This window comes from Frankliniella occidentalis, unplaced genomic scaffold (genome assembly GCF_000697945.3).
Source record: "Frankliniella occidentalis isolate FOCC.00 unplaced genomic scaffold, Focc_3.1 Scaffold2, whole genome shotgun sequence".
NCBI classification, from domain to species: Eukaryota; Metazoa; Arthropoda; class Insecta; order Thysanoptera; family Thripidae; genus Frankliniella; species Frankliniella occidentalis.
In genome coordinates this window covers 2,709,673-2,724,923 of record NW_026267132.1, presented here as the reverse complement: position 1 = coordinate 2,724,923, position 15,251 = coordinate 2,709,673, and the positions used below count along the sequence as shown (strand labels likewise).

Here is a 15,251-nt window from a genome sequence, read left to right as displayed (position 1 = left end):
CCCCCCTCACGCGCCCAGCTAATCGGAGTAATGGCGCGTTTGTGGCGTTTACTGTAAGCCGGCTGCACGGCGCGGCGGTGGCCACGGCCGAGCGCGCCGGTGCCGCACACGACCACCACCACGGAGCCCTAAAGCTCTGTTGTTGTTCAGAGGTGATGTGATGATAGTGTGTGGGGCTGCGCGCCCTGCGCGCGCGCCTTACAATGGGGGTGTCCCCTTTGTCCAAGGCGGTGAGAAAAACGAGAAAACAAACTCTGAGGCGCACACACCTTAGCACCTTTGCTCGCCCTTTCCTCCTCCTCCCACCCCGACGGCCCTGTCCTGTCCGCCCCGACTCACCGCGCACCCCTTATTACACTTGTCATCCTTCTGCCTGCCCCCTTCAACTATACGCCGTGCCGTGCATCCCTCGTCGACCCATCGTTTTATAGACTCTTTCATCTTCTCGTGCGTCGGAAAAGCTTGCTCGACGCCGTTTTCAGGCTCAACACCAACCAAACCGAGGCCCACTATCATGGTAGGTACTCACCGTCGTGGATCCATACGTCGTGCGCGTGCCGCAGCTCGTGGAACATGTTGCCTGGCGACAGAACGGGCACAAAGAGGCGTCACAAAGTGCGGCAGCAACACAAGTAGTGAAAGTAGTTCGGTCTCACAAAATGAGCGCAACACGGATTATCATGGGAAATAAAAACAGTCGAAAATAACTTGGGCCGCGCGCGCGCGCGCCCTCAACGCGACGATTACGGGCGAAATTAATTTTAATATCACGGGGTCCCGGGGGCTGCAGAGGCGCCGGCGGCGGCGGCGGCGGCCGAGACAGGCTGAGGCTGATTAAGGCCGAGACTAATGAAAGTAAATATTTACAATATCGATTAATCGGCCGACCTGGCGCATAGCAGACGACGCGCGCGGAGCAGCCAGGGAATGAAGAGATTAACCCCGAGGTGAGCCCGGCCCGGGCCTGGCCCCGGGTGTAATGAAGACTAATGACTGAAGGCGACAACGGCAAAGGCTTGCACGGCTGCAGCCGCACCGCACCCGCTGTGAGGTGAGGCGACCCGCCGCCGCCCGACGGGCCCAGGGTAGGCCACCCGGTCAGCGCGGCGCCTGGGCCGGTGGCCTACTCTGCCCCTGCAGCGCCCTGCCCGCGCCCTGCCTGCCCTCGTCGCCCTTATTCCCGCGACCGCGCGACGCTCTCCGGGACCGGAAATGACTCGTCGCCGACCGGAAGAGAGATCCGGCGAGGCTCGAGCCTCGCTGCAAACCGCCCCTCTCTGGTTGTCTGTCTCTTTCTCTCTCTCTTTCTCTTTTCCTTTCTCTCGTTCTGCTCCGCTTCGCTCAGCCCCCACGATGACGGCGGCGGCAGCATGCTTTTCGTTTATTTTATGCCACTTTTGTCTCCAGAAATGCAGCAGCGCGGCCACGGTGACGGCAGTGACGGCATCCACGTACCTCGTGACGCCCGGTCGGAGAGGTGCGCGTCGCTCAGGCCGCGGGGGCGGCCGCCCCACCCGCCGCCACCACCACCACCACGACGATCACTTGCAGCTCGCAGGAGGAGGCGCCTCCGGCCGGTGGGTGTAATCCAACAAGTCGTTCAGGATGAGGGATCCTCGGCTCCGGGCGCCATGTCCTCTTCACTGGCGGGCTCCTCGCGGGTCGACACATCGCGCCACCACCGGCGCCGCGCCCTCCACCATGCTGCGCGTCGTCGACTAAACCGCGCCACTGCCGTGTCGCCTGCGAAACCGCGTCACCGTCGCGTCCCCAGTCCGAAGTGCGTCGTCTGCGACCCGCGGCACGGTATGCGACTGTCCTCCGGGCGTGAAGGCGCGCGGGGAAGATTCGACCTCTCGAGCCGCTGTGCGATGATTGAATACAAGGGAGCTGCCCGTCTCGGTCCGGGGGTGGCTCCCTGCCGCGGCCCCGCAGCCCGCGGCCCGTCCTGGGCCAGGGGCGTGCCGCGGGGCGGGGCGGGCGGTGATGGGGTGGAGTGGGGCGTGTCGAGGCGAAGAGGGTTTTTGTTCGACCGGGAACGGCCGGAGCCTGGGCGAGGTTAGGTGGACCCTGTCCAGACCAAACAGTGTTTTATCCGAGAAGACGTGAAGTGAACGTACGGCGACTACGGAGTACACTTTCTGTGGCAATCTCTGGTCGTCGTCCTGCCGTCTTCGGTGGCCCGGAAGAGCGTATACATCTTGGTGGGTGGTTATGCAGTGTAAAAATAGGGCAAACGAGTTCGATGTTGTTGACGAGTAGCTGTTGACATCGGTAACACCTCCCCGGAGTCGTCCTCGGCGCGCTGGTGAGACGAGGGGAGAGGCGGTGCGGTGCGGGGGAAGCCCCATCCACCCCGGAGCCAATGGAAGCGCGCGGGGAAGCCCCATTGGCTGACGATCAATTGTTTCGGCCGACAGCGCGGGCCAATGCGCGCGCTGAGCCTGCGGGGGTGGAGGGTGGCGCAGGGGGGCTCCCGGATATACTCCGCGCCGCTGCGGAGGGGTAGCGGCCAGTCGCACGGCGCGCACGCTCGTGCGGAACAGACCGGTACCCCACGAACCATGGCCTACTAGCGGCGGGGGTATTGTCACGTCTGGGTTATTTTTCTGTAAGTTTGCCTCGTTATCCTCTGGAACATCCTTTTCTCCTGTCGGACGTTCTGCATTATTCTTGGTTTGTGTCCACTGTCCAAGGCAACCCCTTTAAGGCTTTCATGGTGTGTATTAGTGTGATAATCCTTCCACATTAGAATAGTTTCCAACTAAGCCACTTTATTGCAAGCTTTATTATGTTTTAGATTGGGTAGTCTCAGCTCATCTCATAGCCAAAGGGGAGCAATGAAGTTCCTCAGTTGAAAGTACTTAATATTTATTGGCAACCTCATTCTTACACAAATCACGCTCACATCAGACTTTTATCACCGGGCGATGTTAAGCAGATGCTCACATCCTAGAAAATATTTATCTATAAGATTCCTTTAAGGAACACAACAGCAACACAGCTGACTACTTTCAGTGAGACGCTGTATATCCACTTTGGCACGCTCTATACATTCAAATATCAGCTACTGATATTGAAGTAAAGTAAAGCTATCTGGATATTACAACACAGCACAGTATTAAGCAAGAAATAATTGTATAAATCAGGGAAACAAAAGAACAAAAACAAAAGTGCGTGCCGTTTCATACACGAAAATTCTGTAACAAAAGATAATTTTAATGACATTTACTGAAAATAAAGTAAATGCTGATCGGACACAGGCAATGCTGCGCAGATCTAAGGACTGACATTTTGTCTAAGCTGACAAAATTATTTGTACTTCTATGCAACAAATCAAAACACATTACAGACTGAGAATATAAATAAAGATTCAGCATAACTATTTACATGTTATCATTTGCAAAAAAAAAAAAAAAAAAAAAAAACAACCTCAACTTATTTAAAAATCATGATATTTTAAGTTCATTAACATATTACTAAACAATCTAACATTTCTGATGACAAAGTAGGCCAAGGCATACAATTTTGTTATGTGTAACACAAATTAAAACATGATCTTTAATGAATGAGTTGAGTATTTATGCACCACACCATTCTTATCGCTTGGAGAACAGTATGAAAAATAACTAGACAACACATTCAAAAACTCATATAATAAAAAAAATTAAAACAAAAATAAATTTGTAAAAATAAAGGTAACATTCAAAAGCTGTATACAAAAAGGAAAACATAACGGGTCAGTACAAAAGACACACATGCTTTTACAGTGGTGCGTTTGAGATAAATAATATGATAAAAACCAACAGTCTGTAACCATTGATACAGGATTTGCCACTTGCTTAGTCACAACACAAAAGGATCATTTGGTAAATTTGGTCCCATAGTTCTCATTCGGAAAATAGACAAGATGAATTTTTATAACTACTGACTTCAATCATGATTGTTCCTAGAGAATGGCCAATGTGATCTAATAGTTCCAGAATTTGGACGAGGTTTACTATTTGAGTGTGACCTCTCGCGGAATGTTGGGGATGATGATGATGAGGCACAGGAACTCAAACTTGTTGATGGTGTTAATCCAAATATTTCTTGTACAGTTGGCCGATGATTAGCAAATTCAGATTGAACAGATTCTAAGAAATAGAGAAAAGAAGCGAATGATTAGTTGTTTAATTGATAAAATTGCAATTCCAGTGGCCCATATATGTGCATACCAATTAGTGGTGTTTCATCATAAAGTGACCCTTGACGCAGCTGCCTCACAAAGTTGCGGTTTGAACCTGGAGATTGAATTTCCATTCTCTCTAGGGCTGCTTGCTTCCATCTGTAACATAAAATGAATTATAACATATTGGTGTTTGTTTGTGAACTCATTGTGTTTTCTTTACATGACTAGGACTTACCTTAAATGGTCTTTACTATGCTGCGTTAAGTTTCTTAACCATTTATGTTGCTCATCAGCAGAGCCAGCTTTCATGATGGTAACAGTGTCACAACCATCAACAACATTGGAGACAATTATTTCTCGGGATCCACTTTTACCAGGTTGAATTAAGGTATCCTAACAATTAAAAAATTACATGTAATAACTTCACACTAATTTCAAAGTGAAGGTGCTGATGAAACACTACTTACTCTATCTACAGTAACAGTCTTCACAGGTTTTTTTCCAGCCTCCTTGTCGCCTTGCGATCTCCAAAGCTCAAGGTGGAAAGCTTGCAAGGCTCCATGCACCTGGGACCACACACCCGAAGGCTCTAGGAGCACAGCACTGCCACTGTACGCCTCCCCTGACACACAGTCGGGCTGTGCAGCAAGACGACAGCAAAAGTGGCCAAAGAGAGGTAACTGATGATTTCTTGGTTCTAAAATTACAAAGCAAATGTTAATGTCTAAGAACCATTCTCAATAAATTAAAAATACACAAGTGTAGGGTACTAACCAACATTCTCAAGTTGTAAATCATGAGTGTGTATACTATTGCCAACATCATCTAAGGTAAGGTGAGCTGTAGCCATCAGCTCAAATTTTGGTCCTCTGTAAAAGTCAAAAGTTTTGAATATAAACAAAATAAATTTAAATTTCCTCTTTATACCGAAAAAAACTCACATTCTTCCAGTATTTAGTTCATCTCTCAGTGATGCAGCTAATTTTTTCCCCACAGTGCGACTAATGGATGAATGAATGGATCGCTTAATTTTGTGAGGAGTTGACGCCATGCTCATATCATCCTGCAGAATGTGACCCCAGATCTCCACACGCAGCTCGAAGTCGGTTGGGACGTTATTGCTGAAACAGAACGAAAGCGAAATAAATAAATAAAAACCCACACTATTACGTGACTCAACTCGAGACATACGTTTGTATACTCACAACACGTGCACGTCGGGGTAGGTGAGGTCCGTCAGCGACCTGTCCACGGGGCAGAGCAGGGTGGAGTCCAAGATCTGCGTGCCCACCCGGGTCAGGACGAACACGGCGAAGCGCCGGTAGTCGCCCTTGTTCTTGAAGTGGTCCGAGTCCCTCCACATGAGCGGCATGCGCAGGTCCGACACGGACACGCGGGCGGTGCTGGGCGTGGACTGGCTGCAACCGGAAAGAGCACAGAGGGTGAGTGAGGAGGCGCCGAGGTGTGACGCTGGACCGACCCGTCGTCGTCAGGCCCGCATTTCTATTTCGGTTGGGGGTTTGGTTTGCCGGTTTGGCTTGGATTGACGACCCGAGCCTTCTCTCTAGAAAAGTCCTACAAAATAAATGCCATTGGAAGCTGGAAAACCATAATTGAAAATTACCATGAAACATTTACCAACATGGCAAATATTTTTAAAAAATGAATTATTATTATTTCGGCAACTTGTTTGGAGAAGTTTGTCGGTGCTTTATTGATTGCCCACGGCTGTGAGATCACCCTGGCCAGACCATGACGTCTTGACCGCCCCGCCCCCCGGCAGGTAGGCAATTTTCTATGCAAAACCCGCGGCGGCCGGACCGTAATCCGCCCCCGTGTGCCGTGTCTCGGTCACCACAGTCGGGCGACCCAGCAGCACCCCGACGGAAGAGACGCACGACCGCGTCTATTTCCATCCGCGGCCATCGCGACACGCGTCTTGCTCTTGCTGGTGGAGACAAGGTGGGGAATCCTCCTCGCGGCCGCGCCATTCGAACGCAGCCGTATCCGTCGTCGGCGAGGAGCCGGCATAAAACCCCAGGGCCCAAACACGGGGAGTGCACCGCCGCCGCGCCGGCGGCGTCCTGGTTCGCATTTAATAACGGTGGCCTACTTTGAGGACCAGCGGAGAGCCGCTCCGCCCCTCTCCCCTCCTTTCCCAACCCCTCGTCGTTCCACCCACACGCTTTACCTCAGCGTCCTGGTGGGCGCCCGCCGGCGACGCTGCAGCTCCGCCATGTACGCCGACATGCGCTCGTTGGAGGTGTGCAGCGACTTGGCCGCCTCCAGGGTCTGCGTCTGGTGGCGGCACGCGGCCAGCAGGCGGGTGGTGCCCTCCCGCATCCGGATCTCCACGTCGATCTTCTGCTCCAGGTCCAGCTCCTGCAACAGGCAACGGCGGTCGGGTGAGCCCAGTAAGCACGTCAACGACCTCGCGGCCACCCCCGGGTCCGGGGTGTTCAAGTTTTTACTCAAAAAAATAATCTAAAAAAATCAATGCATAGCCTTAAAAGAAAGAATCAGACATTCATTCTGCAGACATAAATACCGCCGCTTCAAGATCACACGCTTTGCCATGACTGACGACAGCATGTCGCTGGTGGTGGTGGCCGAAGTATCATTACGTCGACATGAGGCCGGACAACGCGAGACAAACCTCGTGTATGGTCGTGCGGAAACAGGGCGTCCCCGAACACTACACCGCAAAAAAGGAAAACACGAAGAGCGATAGAACCAGTCTCGCCAGACGGACGTCGGCGTCGGGTGCGACCCTCGGAAGGTGTCATCGAAAGCGTCACTCCACTACACCGAGTACAGAGAGCCAATACAAAAACTAGGACAAAATAACGAGGAGTCTACACAACGAAAGTATAGATCAGCGATCGGATCGGTGACCATTTAGCGACGCCCCCCGACACAGACAAGCGTCGGCAAGGTGCGCCATGTCGGCCACGCGACGCCACAGGGTCGTACACGCGCCGCAGCGTGCGCCAAAGTGTCAATACCAGAGCAGAGACAAGTTCCACACCCGCAGAGAAGAGAGAGCGAGCGTTAACCCTATTTGAAGTTGGAGAGACGACAAACACAACTCGCCGCGGATATTTCGGGGCAAAAAGCCGAAAACCTCTGCACTTTCACCTTCCTTGCAGAAAAACCACCGCAACTCCACCGCAGCAGCTGCAGCAGGGCGTCATAGAGGGACAAGAAAGAGACCTCATCCCGAGACACCTCTCTCCAGATCTAGGTCCCTGCCTCTCCGGACTCACCGGGGTCAGGGGCCAGTGCACGGGGAAGGGGTTGTCTCCCCTCATGGTGCAGCAGCCGTCCCGGACACGCCTCGGCAGCCGCATGTGTGTGCAGTGCTGTGCTGGACTCGGCCTCCTCCGGTCCACTTCGCGCGGCACACTGTGGGGGCCGCGACGCGCCGGCCAGCCCCGCGAGCAACAGCAAACTTGATGGCGCGGCAATTTTTCGGGGCATCACCTGATGCACGGCGCTCCGCTCCACGCCCGCGCCACCACGCGCCACGCCGCGCCACGCCGCGCCACGCCACGCGCAGCTCCGCATCGGCGCTCGGCTTACCTTCAGGTTGTGCGCGATCTGGCGGATATAGTACAGGTCCAGGTCCTGGAGGATGTTGATCTTGCCCATGGACTCGACGTCGTCGGTGGTGGCCGACATGACCTGGCCGGAGGGCGAGTTGGGCGCCGCCTGCGGGCCCTGCTGCGGGGCGCCGACGACGCCGCCGAGCGCCGCCCTGAGGCCGGGCCGCGGGCCGGGCAGGCCCTTGGGCGCCCCCTTGCCGAGCCCCTTGTTTCCCCCGAGGCTCAGCGCCGCCAGTGGCGGGAAGCACGAGTCCATGGCGGCGGCGGCGGCGGCGGCGGCGGCGGCGATGGTCGCGGCGAGCTGGCTGATCCTGATGAGTCACCGACCCACCGCCTCACGGCGGCATCGGCTGCAAAGAGCAAGGCGACGTCGTTGGAGCGGGCGGCGGCGACGGCGAGGTGGACAGCGGCAGAGAGTGGACAGTGTGTGGTGTAGTGCAGCGTGGACAGCAAGTGGGCGGACGGCAGCAGAAGTGTGGCCCGAGTGTAACCGTCTACGACCCGCCGCGCAACTTGTCGGCGAACATGTGTGATAAGGATCCGGCCGACGCTGACGGCGGATTCTGCGTGGGCGTCGCGGCGGAAAGGTAAACGAATCCTGGCGATAACGGAGAGGAAAAGCCTTCAGTGAGCTGCGGTGAGCAGCCGGCGGGTCGACCCCTCGAAGCTGCAGCGTGAGCGATGATCGCGAGAAGCGCAGCGCGAGCAAGGTTAGGTTTCGGGGAAGCCGTCGACCCGATCGGCCGCCCCCCCCCCCCTCTCCTCGTACCGGCTCCAGCAAGATCCCAGAGTAGCGCTGTGCCAGGACCCCCCGGGGCCCCATGCACAGCCTCCCGCCGCCACCGTGTCCGCCCCCGCCGCGGCCGCGGAGGAGGCATTGTCGGCACGGCGGCGGCCGCCAGGTCGCGACCAGGCCCTCGGCGGGAACGTTTGAATTGACTTTCAGAAAACGTCCGGCTCGACAGCGACAGCGCTACAGCCAAGCCGACGAGACGGACTGGCGCATTACTACTTGATTGGGTGGGGTGGGGTTGGGTGGAGCAGGGTGGGGCCTAAGGCGCTGCCCCCCCCCCCCTCTCCTCGCTCCCACATCGGTGCGCAGTCCAATAATACAAAGTCTGCATGGCGAATGCCTCTCTCGGCCGGGCCGGGACCGGGACGGGCCAACAGGGTGTCGAACCCGACCCCGGCGGCGGCCGCGGCAAGAGACGGAGCGAATCGATGAATGGCGAGCGAATCAATCGAGATATATGTATATCGATATGCCGAGTCTGGAACAAACGGACTCGCCTCGCGGGAGCCGGCCGGGGCCAATGGTCCAATGGTACACAGTGCGTATACTACACACCACCCTCTGGCCTGGGCGGAGCGGCGGTCTCTAACAACCCTCGCCAACTCCCGGACTGTGTCCGGTTTGTAGCTGCGCGTGACGTCACTGGAGCAGCGGACCGTATTACCAACTGTGACCTACGAAATTTCGGCTCGACGGTAGGGATATTTCTCCTCGAGGTTCTTTTACTACAGAATGTTGGTTCGTCTTGAAGGGCGGCCAGGACAAAAGTACAATTGAGAACTCAGTATATTTTGGAAAGATTAGATTATTATTATTTCTAGCAGAAAACATGAAAGTACACATTGAAAATAAATCATTGGAAGAATACATAAAAGTACATATTGACAATATATCACAATATATCATTGGAAAAAAGCATAATTGTACATGCTGACAATAAATAATATTGCAATTACATAAAGAAAATAGATTACACAATTCCATGTGGGTTCAGAACAGTATGAAAAGTACAACTACACATTATGTATCTTTAAAGCCATCTATTATTCTTGTGCATAGATCCAATTTGTTTCCACTCAGTTTCAAACCATTCCGCCTGAGGATATCTTTGAGAAAAGGAATTGTGAGTGTGTCGAGCTGTGGAATTTAAAGTGAAGATGTTAGATTATTATTGCCCATCATACCCTTTATAAAATAAAATTTTTTGAATAAATTTACCTGATTTAAACTAATTAGCTGACGGACAGTGGAGTCGTCAGGCACCTTCCTGACATCTGCCTGAGGAACGTTTTTCTATAAGGGGCAAAAGAAACAAATTAGTGAGTTCAGTGCTCTATGAAAAAAGCTACATAAATTACAAATAATATTCACTAAAGTGTCACTCACCATTATTTTTTGTGGTGTCACTGGGCCAGTCCTACTGGTTGTTGGTGTAGCTGGCAGCTGCCATGCTGCCCTCACCTTCTCTCTTGCCTCCTGTCTAGGGGTAAGGGGCCCAAGTGTAGGCATCTCCTGTCTTGATTTAGTCATGCTATTTTTTGGTGTTTCTAGGTCCTGCCAAGCTGTCCCCAGATTCACAGTTGTCTCCTGTCTAGGGGTACGGAAACCAGGTGAAGCTCTGGGTACAGATGTGGACATCTGAACAAAAATTAAAAAAGACAAAGTCCTTAATTTGAGGAATTTATAAACAAAAACAGCTTTGTGACAGTTCTTTTGTGACAAACCTTTGTTTGAATTTGCTTCCCAGTTGGAGTTGATGGTACAGCAGTAGTTGGGACAGGATCTGAAATCAAAAAGCAGACTTCAGGAAAGCTTTCAGTTTTCTAGACTGTATCTACTTCAGTGACATAAATATATACTACACTAACAATAAAGATGACCCACTAATCCAAATCAAATCCAAAATATGGCCTCAGAGGCAAGATGACATGCAGACGTAAATTCTACTATTCATGCAAAGGACAAATAACATTAAGACTTATATGAAAATATGATGAATGTTGAGTTCCCACGATGCAGTCCAAATCCAGATGATCTCCGACATAAATAGCATTCAGCATATCCCATATCTGAACTAAAACAAAGAGACATGGGAGAGAATTATGAATATGAAATGAAACTCCAAAGCTGAAAACTGAAACAGTGATTAATAGGAACTGTGACAATTAGTGGTGAGACATGGTAGAAAAACCTGCAGGACAAGTAGGACATTTAAAAAACCTTACACCACATGACAGAGCAACATGTTAGATGAGAGCTGTTCACCTACATCACATATAACATATAACACTAGCAACCAAATTAATGAAGACTGAAAATTAACCAATAGACCGAATATTTCCACCCAAAATGAGAAATTTAAAAAGCGGAATGCTGAATGACCTTGGTTTGGTGCACCAATTAGCAGCTGGAGGTCATGTGGGCACAATTCTGACTCTTCCTCATATGGATAAAGGCCATGGTTATTTTTAAAGCTCAGAGCTTGTCTGGTGCGTCTACTGACACCATCCCTTATTTGCTGGTTACAGCTTCTACATTTCAATGTAATAAGTTGGTTGACTACTTGGTTTAAAATATGATCCCAGCAAATAGGATTTTGATGGTCATCACAGAAGACAGAGCTCCAATTGACAGACTTGCCACAAAATTCTTTCACAGAAGCTTGAACAGATTGTTGATTCAACAATTTCTTCCAACAATTTTCAAAAATGTTTTGAATATTGACAAAAAGAGAGACAAGTTTTTGAGACGGATACAATTCGAATGCAGTGGTCAAATTGCAAAATAAGGTGTCCCTGCTTCTGTTTGGTGTAGTGAGGAGGGCTAGGCAAGAGTCACATTTGATGGAGGAAGAGATTGAAGGGAGTATCGACGACCATAGCCGAGTGGGGCCTTGACGGTGAACAGGATTGTTGACCGCCGACCGGACACGACGGCCAAAGTTGGCAGGAGTATCACCCCGGACCAAGGAATCTTCAGTGGGAGGCATGGGTATACCAGAATCAATCCCTTTTTGTACCAGACATTCACTCAGATCACTTATAAAATACGACCCATCTTCAAGGCAGTTTTTTTGGGAAGTTACCAGTTTGGAAAACCGACTGATGAGGCAAGTCTTCACAGCACCTATAAATTGGCTGCAAGTAAGGTCTGATGAACTGCCACAGCACTGGCGCACCAGGCAGAAAAAATTCTCTACAGCATCTTGGTTTAGGTTTCGGAGTTTGAGGACCTTGAGTAGAGGCTTGGAGCCATTAAAAACCTTCTTGCATAAAATTTTGTAAGACTTCAAATTCTCCATCCAGCCAATAACGCAAAATGGAACATGCCTGGTCCTATCAACAGTTTTGCGGATAAAGGTCCATTTCTGGAGGCTCGAATACATTTTCTCCCACTCAGCATGATGAAACGAATCAGGAGTTACATTGGCTCGCTGATGGGGTTTCTCCTTCTCTGTATGTTTGGACCCTCTTGGACCATTACATATATCAAAATAAAAGTCCACATCATGGCACAAGTCTGCAAAGTCCATGCAATCTGATAATTTGTTGCCATCACTACACTTGTACAGAGCATGCATGAACTTTGAGACTGAGGCACTTAGCACTTGAGCAGCAAGAGAAACTCTCATTTTGTCCCTACCTTGATGGTTCAAATGCTTCAATGTGAGACTAGACATGCTGCACAAAGACTCATCAAGGTGAAAAAAATTAATCAAATGGCGCCACCTGGCAAGTTTTCCTGGTCCAAATTCCAAATTGCTAGTAAGCAAATTATTGCGAATGTTTTTGAGAATATGTGGAACATCCCATAAATGAATTAGAAACTTGCCATCAATTTTGTACATAATGGAGTCACCACATTCCCTCCGCAACTCAGAAATAGCACCCCTATTGGTGGGACCCTGGTCAGAAACAGTACCCAAGACATTCAGGCCTACAGAAGTGACAGCTCTTACCACATCTTGAATAAGCAACTTGAGCATTGTGGAGGGACATGTTTTGCTTACAAAATAAAAAGCCACAGGCTGGGTCCACTTGCTGTGAATTCCCTGTACCATGAATACTAAGGCATGGTCAGCCACAAGATTAGTTCTTCCACGTTGCCCAAAATTCTCAAAGCCATCTACAATGTCTTTAGAAGAATTAAGAAAAAGACGTCCTCTGAGAAATATTTCATCAAAGAGAAGTACAACATGTTTGTCATTCTCCTTCATGGCTTGTACCTTCTTTCTTAATAACTTCATAAAAGGCTCTGATATGCCAGGCTGTAAGTCTACTTCTTTTAAAAGAAGTTTCAATGTAGACACACTAGGAAGACACAGGTGCAAGCGCAAGAACCGGTACACAGCTGGGCTGCGCTTGTATACAGCAACCCAAAGTAATTTGTCTTTCAGTGTCCAGCGATGACCTTTGGACTTTTTCTTCAAGTTTTTCATTTCACCCTTGACAATTACCTTGGCTGCTGGAGACAGAGCGATTTCCTCAACCATGTCAAGGAATTTCCTCTTCAGTATCTTCTTTAGATTTTTCTTAGAGCGCTGGGCAATTGTCAGCTTTGTGCGGAAAGTTATTGCCATTTGCCTGTATTCCAGAGCAGTCTTAGCAATGCGACTACATTTGGGGCTAAGCTGGTTCACTCCAGACAATGCTGCAATTTTAGCTCTGGACATCCTCCTAGATCCATCTCTTTCCCTGGCACCAAGTAATTCCAAGGAACCTGAGTGCAAACAAAAATAATTTTCATATTTATCAAGGGGTAGACCACTTGAATATTCCATGTACACACTAGAAAAATATTCCAACCATTTCCCAGATGTTTCAAAAATCTGAGTGGTCGACCCCTCAATATTTATTTAAAGTAGTTTGTGTATCAACAATTGAATGCAACTTACGTCTGGGAGTTGCTGGAGGCGGAATGTCCAGATGTGGATTTTTGGAGTCGCTCTTCATATCCTCTATCTTTATTGGAGACTCCTCCAGCTCTGCTCTGGACCTCTTCCCTGCAAAAATGATAAATATATGTGACCTCCCAGTATGATGTAAATGCTTCATAGTAGATAATATACATACTTCCTGGAGTGACAGGCTGTTCAGGGACAGAGGACTGCAGAGGGGGAGGCTCATCAACATCAACCACATCAGCAACATCAACTTCCATTGAGACCTCTCCATTGAAGAAGAAGACTGTAGTGAAACGGTATTTTATGATAAGAAACAATGCATTACACTGCCACAATTGATTGGTTTTGAAAATATTTACCATTGCCTGGCACACCAAACCGCAACATCTGCTCATCCGTGAGGGGAGGGTGATCAAAAATAGTGGGCACAGCAAACCCTGGTCTTAATTTTGTGCGGAATTTATCCCAGAACATGTGAGGCTCAAAGTGTCGAGGACAGAGCTGAAAGTTCTGATGAATTTGTAGACGGGTTAGGCCTAACAAATCAACATTACCAGAAGCTTGTCCCCACAGCTTTTGTCTAAATTAGAAAGAGGAATGTCATTGAATAATGCTAACATAAAATGTGAAAGGTTTATATGGTCTTACCTTGCCTCATCCAATGGAAATCCACACATGCTCTGACCATCACCCGACACCTTATAGGTAGAGCAGCCCTTGGCTGCACAATACCGCTTTTTAGGAGCCATGGTCAAACCCCTTCATTGATATTTTAAAATATAATCAAACAATTTGCCGGAAAAGACGGTCCAGCCCGGCAGCTGATAGCAGAAGTAACTGGCTGCTTGTTTACACAGGGCTGCTTATTGGAACCGAAATTCTGATCTTTCGGAATAAACTATTAAAGAACTGTCACTCACAAAATATATACGTAAAACTCCAATTAGAATTTGCTTTTTAGGAAAAAATTGCTAGGATCCCGAAAACGTCTACGGTCTTTGGAAATATGGTAGCAAATAATGGGCGTTTGATGGCACCATCAGGTTGGTCATACGGTCCGCTGCCTGAGGCGGGGGGTAAGGGACGAGGCTCGTACCATACCGGATACACTACGGGAGTTGGCGAGGGTTGGTCTCTAAGCAACTAACCGAGGAGGGTTGGGGAGGACTAGGCACCCGGGCCAGATATACTCTTAATTATACACACGTTACTGGGAGGGCGGAAGGGTGGAGCGGAAGGGGAGGGGGAGGGCTGCCTCGTCGCGTGCCACAAATCCACTGCTCGGGGTGTACGGCGCTGGAGGGGAGCAGAAGCAGCTCGGGGTGGTTCCCCCGCGCGAGCGTGACGTGAGCACACACAGACACACACCACTTGATTCGGAGCGTCCGTCGCGTCGCACACAAAAAGCTTCATCATTTTCGGCAGAGTAGTCCCGAGCCACCAAAGGCGCACGTGCGCGCTCCATGTGTGGCGCTTTGTCGAGGGCAGGGCCCGGGCAGGGCGGCCCAAACTACACCGTCAAAAACCGAAACGAGCATGGCTGACAAGACAGGTCAGAGCGCCAAGCTAAAGGCCGCGCCGACCACTTCCCACATTTAAATTCTTTTTCCCAACGGTAAACCAGGAAATTGAAATTTCCCTCTCTTTTTATCGGAAGAGTATATTGTGCGTATGTGCAAGCAATGCCGTGAGGCCGGCCGGCCTAGGGGCAGACTGTGGCAGCATAGACAATAGGCACCGCACTCAATCGGGAGGGGAAAGGTGGAGGGGGAGTGGGAG

The 15,251-nt window shown here is 50.1% G+C and overlaps 2 protein-coding genes across 7 annotated transcripts in view; both read right to left on the bottom strand.

Moving 5' to 3' along the window:
• Positions 1-2,854: 2,854 nt before the first annotated feature.
• LOC113204412 (rhotekin-like) overlaps positions 2,855-15,251 on the bottom strand; it is a 97,228-nt gene continuing 84,831 nt past the window's right edge. For 4 of the 6 annotated variants that reach the window (XM_052263735.1, XM_052263725.1, XM_052263722.1 and 1 more), the window contains 8 exons: positions 6,363-6,553; positions 5,377-5,589; positions 5,113-5,292; positions 4,946-5,040; positions 4,639-4,868; positions 4,407-4,564; positions 4,218-4,327; positions 2,855-4,136 (listed from right to left, as the gene is read on the bottom strand). In XM_052263735.1, the coding sequence (XP_052119695.1) occupies positions 3,934-4,136; positions 4,218-4,327; positions 4,407-4,564; positions 4,639-4,868; positions 4,946-5,040; positions 5,113-5,292; positions 5,377-5,589; positions 6,363-6,553 (1,380 nt within the window). In that variant the 3' untranslated portion in view covers positions 2,855-3,933. Of the gene's footprint in view, positions 4,137-4,217; positions 4,328-4,406; positions 4,565-4,638; positions 4,869-4,945; positions 5,041-5,112; positions 5,293-5,376; positions 5,590-6,362; positions 6,554-7,437; positions 7,593-7,753; positions 8,375-15,251 lie in introns of those variants that run through there. The other 2 variants (XM_052263727.1, XM_052263736.1) reach the window with 2 other exon arrangements.
• LOC113204411 (uncharacterized) lies at positions 9,956-15,175 on the bottom strand. The gene is made up of 5 exons (XM_052263714.1): positions 13,832-15,175; positions 13,642-13,755; positions 13,464-13,571; positions 10,294-13,288; positions 9,956-10,207 (listed from the first exon to the last, which is right to left on the bottom strand). The coding sequence occupies exons 1-4, from the start codon at positions 13,944-13,946 to the stop codon at positions 10,791-10,793; spliced, it is 2,835 nt and encodes a 944-aa protein (XP_052119674.1). The 5' UTR covers positions 13,947-15,175; the 3' UTR covers positions 9,956-10,207; positions 10,294-10,790.

Excerpts from the sequence above, each read along its gene's own strand:
- LOC113204411 (XM_052263714.1), bottom strand. The coding sequence starts at position 13,946 with ATGTTCTGGGATAAATTCCGCACAAAATTAAGACCAGGGTTTGCTGTG. Across the intron at positions 13,572-13,641 it reads ACAGCCTGTCACTCCAGGAA|GGAAGAGGTCCAGAGCAGAG; the intron begins GTATGTATATTA and ends TCATTTTTGCAG. Across the intron at positions 13,289-13,463 it reads GCCTCCAGCAACTCCCAGAC|GTTCCTTGGAATTACTTGGT; the intron begins GTAAGTTGCATT and ends GTTTGCACTCAG.